This window comes from Ipomoea nil, unplaced genomic scaffold, assembly GCF_001879475.1.
Source record: "Ipomoea nil cultivar Tokyo-kokei standard unplaced genomic scaffold, Asagao_1.1 scaffold0684, whole genome shotgun sequence".
NCBI classification, from domain to species: domain Eukaryota; kingdom Viridiplantae; phylum Streptophyta; class Magnoliopsida; order Solanales; family Convolvulaceae; genus Ipomoea; species Ipomoea nil.
In genome coordinates this window covers 967,513-972,580 of record NW_017617112.1, presented here as the reverse complement: position 1 = coordinate 972,580, position 5,068 = coordinate 967,513, and the positions used below count along the sequence as shown (strand labels likewise).

At 41.8% G+C, this 5,068-nt stretch overlaps 1 protein-coding gene across 1 annotated transcript; it reads right to left on the bottom strand.

Moving 5' to 3' along the window:
- Window positions 1–2,015: 2,015 nt before the first annotated feature.
- LOC109175124 (protein FAR1-RELATED SEQUENCE 5-like) lies at window positions 2,016–4,587 on the bottom strand. The gene is made up of 2 exons (XM_019324375.1): window positions 3,806–4,587; window positions 2,016–3,429 (listed from the first exon to the last, which is right to left on the bottom strand). The coding sequence occupies exons 1-2, from the start codon at window positions 4,585–4,587 to the stop codon at window positions 2,016–2,018; spliced, it is 2,196 nt and encodes a 731-aa protein (XP_019179920.1).
- Window positions 4,588–5,068: the final 481 nt, after the last annotated feature.

The following is a 5,068-nucleotide window of genomic DNA, read 5'->3' as shown; positions in this document are numbered from 1 at the left end:
CCCCTTCTGCCCCTTCCCGTTTTTTTGCATCCACTTTTTCCACGGTTTGTTTCTACTTCTTACCCATATGGTGTGTTATGTTTGCGTGTTTATGTGGTTTGATTTTGCGTGTGTCGTTGTTGTAGCTCCGTACGGTTGTGGATACCTCTCTTGATCTGGATAAGCGGATTGCTATGTTTAAGGACAGTCTCTATGGGGAGTTTGAGATGACGCCTTACCAGCATATTAATGAGGTGGACATGGTATGTATGGTTTTCAGCTTGTTTCAGTTGTTGATCTGCCATTGGTGGAGTCGTACAATTGTGTAGGCTAGTTTTTTCGGTATTTTTCGATTCAAATTTCCAATGCATTAGAATATGTTGGGTCAGTTTATGTCGTTATGTTGTGTTTGTACTTGTTTTTGGTATAGTTTAGCATTTAAAAATGGGAAACTCACTTGTTGTGCCTACTATTGTCCGTGTACTGTTCCAAGCCCCTACTGGATGTTTTGCGTGTACTCATTGTATGTCTTTACCCATTCGTGGTTGGTGTGTGCAGTTTATGTTCCCCATCCTACGGCAAGGCCACTATTTTCTTCTTTGCATTGATTTCCGTAATATCCGGTATGAGATTATTGACAATTCGACGCTTCAGTCCAACAAGCAGTTGAAGTATGGCGATTGTCTGGATGATTTGGTATGGTTTTTGTTGTGACCGAGCTTTTAGTTGCTAATTTTTTTGTTCTTTGTCTTCTTTTTTTATGGTACTCATTTGGTCCTTGGAATTTTGCTGTAGTTGTTCATGCTTATGGAGTTATTTAAATGCATTGATCCGTCGAGGTCTGAGATGTGTGCATTGTTGGATGCGAAGCGCATGCAGATGAGTTGGCGTGATGGCAAGAACAAGATTGACTGTGGCGTGTATGTTATGCGTCATATGGAGAGTTATTTAGGACAGGGAGTTTCTAGATGGAGGTGTGGGCTGACCAAAGGTAACACTGCCCAGCTCAAGAAGCTGAGGTTGAGATACATGAAGGAACTTACAACCTCCGAATTCAATTTACATAAGTGTCGAAATATCTCCAGGGCATATCAGTCTGTGAAGTCTGTCGCAGGGGGTCTGTAGTGTGTCGTTGTTGTGCGGGGTGTATGGAGTTTTAGTTCGTATTTTTTGGCGTTTAGATGGCATCCGGTTTGCAATTTGTAGGCCTGTTGGTGTTATTATTTATAATGGTGGTAGTTTTTTGCGAAGTGTAATTACTTTTGGTGCATGCCGGAACTGGTAGCTGCATTTTACTTATGGGTATTATTATGTTAATTTTTATGGTAGTTTGTTTTTATTATTATTATTTTTTTGGCTGGTGCAGTGTGCAGGGTGTGCACAACGGGTCCCGTCCGTGTGCATTTAGTCGACCTAACAATTCATAAAATTGCATGCGTCACTGGTAGTTTCCATGGGTAGTCTTATATGTAAATGGAATAAATTAGTTTCCATGGGTACACTTTAAATTAGGGTAGTTTAATTTGATTGTGGGGGGTTTATTGTTTATTCAATGAGTGCACATTTGCGTTAAATACTGTGCGTTCCTCAATACATTTCAAACATGGTTAAAACTTAATGAGTTTCACTGCTGTAAGTAGTGACTCGGGGGTGGGTAGCGTTTTTGGCCAATTTAAAGAAAACTTTGTGTGCGCAACGATGGTAGACGGTGTGCATAGCTGCGGTCCTTAGTTATTTTGACTATCCTGGGTGGGTGTGCAATAATGGTATAGGGTGTGCATATCTATGAGTCTCGTGTACTTGACTAAGCTGGGGATGCAAGTTGATATTAGATGGTGTGCATAAGAAAACAAATAAAGTAGTTGTATATTGCCATACATGGCTATTAATAAAATATGTGGGTGCGCAAAGATGGTAAACAGTGTGCATATCTGAACAAACTAACTACTAACAATGGGTCTAAATATGAAATTTGACTAGTATTTAATTGAAATTTAAAATGAGGCTGCATTCGTAGTGATGTAAACCATGACGGGCTACTCGTCTGGTAGGGGTTTTCTTTCTGGGCAATTCCTGCTGTCGTGGCCCGGCCGGTCGCAAGTAGCGCATGTCCTCACCTTTTTCTTGTGTTTTTCGGTTGCTTTCTCTTTGTTGCTCTTTAATCTTTTCCCACTACCTTTGTTCTTTGCAACGCTTGGGGGTTTGATTTGGATCTCGGCCGGTGCAGTGGTGTTTAGTATTGATTCAATCACTGATTGTGGGGTGGTGCTTGCTTTGGTTTGTTGTCTGGCGCTTTGTAGCCTCCCTTTAAGTTCTTGCATTGTTGATAACATTATATCCATTTCGTTTGGGCATCCATTAGCCAATCCCATGCAGTTGTAGAATTCATTCCATAGTTGGTTGGCAATTGTTCGTAATTCATTCCCACCCTGTGTGGTACTGGATGCTTTCCACACTACATTGTACATTGGCTGTGCACACGCATTCTTAGTCCAACGGGGAACAATATAGCATCCTGGTATTTCTTCCACGCCTTCGTTCTTGAACACGGCTAACACATGCTTACATAATAGTCCTACTCTGTTGAATTTGTTACAATTGCATTGTGTTCTTTTAGTAGATTCTTCGTGCGTTACCTCAAATATTTGTTCCCCAGTGTCATGAACAGTGTACTTGGAACCCCCGTCGACATTTGTCTTGCAGGTGATTTTGCATGTGAAGCTTCCTTCCCATATTTCTTCCTGAAAGTCGTAGAATATGTTTTTGGTGTACGTTGCAGCGGCTTGGCGTTCTATGGCCAATGGGGTTTTAGTTTCAGGGAATGAACTTTCGCCCTCTGCGTTTAGCTGTTTTTGCTTGTACCTTTGTTCTCCGATGGCACGGTTGTATTGCATTATGAACTCTACCAAGCTGTTGTGGTGGTTGGTGAATTTGCCAAAATAACTGTTCTCTGATTCTGACCGTGATGTTGTTTTGAGTAGTCCGCCCATGAATATGTCTTGAAAATATGCAGGTATCCATGATGCACGGGCTTTGTACATTTGATCGAACCACCGGTGGTGGACAAGGTTGTACTCCTGCATTACCTCTGCCCATTTCAATTCGAATGCAGTTGCACTTAAAGTTTCATCCCATACTGTATTGTTCAGTGCCTTCCTGAAGTCCATGTTTTTTGCTAGTGCATTCCCTACCTTGTCCCCCACTTTTTCCATTATGTGCCACATACAGAATCGGTGCCTTGTTTCCGGCATAATGTTAGGTATTGCGACCTTTAATGCAGGGTCTTGATCTGTAATAACACAGCTTGGTGTATATCCCATCGCGGTTTTGAAGTTTTTTAGTAGCCACTCGTAGGAGTCAATGTCCTCTCTTGCAATGAGGCCTGCTCCGAATGTAATGCTCCGTTTATGGTTGTCGACTCCTGTAAACGGTACAAATACGAGCTTGTATCTGCATGGTTTATGTTGTAAAGTAATTAGTGCACACACATATAATAGTAAAAACAGCTTTGCAGGCAGGGAATTGTGCAAAACCACTCTGCCATGCACACAGGGTTTCAAACAAGTGCACACCACTCCTTGTACCCGGTTTAACAATTATTCCCAAGCACCCCTATTGTTAGTGTTATCAATAGTACCTCATGCTTATCACCCATGCAATCTGTATGTGCGCCGACTACCATGCTCTAGTCAAATGGATATTAATTTTAATTATAAGTCAAACGCATTCAATTCTGCTGTATAGATCCCTATGCATACAGTTTTACGAGGGCATGCACACAAACATTTTTATTAAAGTAAATTAATTTAATCGGTGTGTTATGTACCTGTTTGTGCTGTAGGTTGCGTCGAATGACATCACATCGCCAAAACATGCAAAATTTTTCCGGGATATTGTGTCTGCCCAAAAAAGCCTGCATAGCTCTCTGTCTTCGTTGAGATCAAAATCAAAGTAGAAGTCGGGTTCCATCTCTTTGTTTTTGTACATGTCCTCTACTACCATCTGTGCATCTGCTCCAGCAATATATGCCAACAAGTCCCTTCTAAAATTGCAGAAATCGGTGGATGTTGCTCCTATATCGGAAAAACTTCCAACCATTTCCTTGTATAACCTCCATGATTTTGTGGAACCAATGTTTGCCCTTGCACAGTTTGCTACGAATATCTTGTGTCCAATATCTAGCTTCCTATTTATTTTAAGAAATGGCCTACCAATGTCAGAGCATAGGCAGTGTGTGTGCCATAGCTCAAGTGCATGTATTTTGTAGCTACCGCTTTTGCGCCTTGTGAACCCTATTCGGGCGTTACAACCAACACGAGTTGATAGCCGACGCCTTTTCTTCGGTGAGGCGGTGGTTCCTTTGTCGCTACTACTCATTTTCTTGGGCTTGTATCCTTCCCGTGAACATAAAATATATTTTAAGTGAACTGCCCCTGCCCTGTTCCTTCGCTTCGTCCCGTGTCGGATATCGAATCCGGCGATTATTGCGTATGCCCCATAGAAGTCTACTCCGTTTTCTAGTGTTGCAAATTCTTGCCCAATATATGGGGTGTTTTCGCTGTTGCATTTAGGTAGCCACTGTTTTGTGCCATCGGGTAATACGACCATGTTGCACTCTGTTGCTTCGTCTCCATTGTGTTGTGCCCCTATAAATCAAAAATGGGATTTTTTGTGAAATAATATAACACTTGTATATCAAGGGCAGCACTGTTAATACTATGTACAATATAAGTGGAAAAAATATGTGTATGCACATGTGTCCAAACTGCAAATTCGCATGGTTCACCAAATTTCAGTTCACCAAATTCGAATGCCTACCTCACCACATCATGCGGATTATCATTTATTATAACACCCATTAAGTAGCACGCCATGCAGCATAATTTCTGCAATTTATGCTTTTCTTTTTTACTAGGTAAATAATGAAGAACACACACAGCGTGCTTTACCAGTGTACGTACCTGGGTCCAAAGCTTCCATAGAATCCGGTATGGCGTCGTATTGAATGGGGGCTGATCTGTCGTCCGTGGTCGGTCGTAGTTTCGTCCGTTCGTAATTGCTTGAATTTTCGGCCGGTATGGCGTCGTAG

Bases quoted from the DNA above. Each gene is read 5' to 3' on its own strand.
- LOC109175124 (XM_019324375.1), bottom strand. From the start codon at position 4,587: ATGGTCGTATTACCCGATGGCACAAAACAGTGGCTACCTAAATGCAAC. The intron at 3,430-3,805 runs GTACATAACACA...TAAACCATGCAG, and splicing joins GCAACCTACAGCACAAACAG to ATACAAGCTCGTATTTGTAC.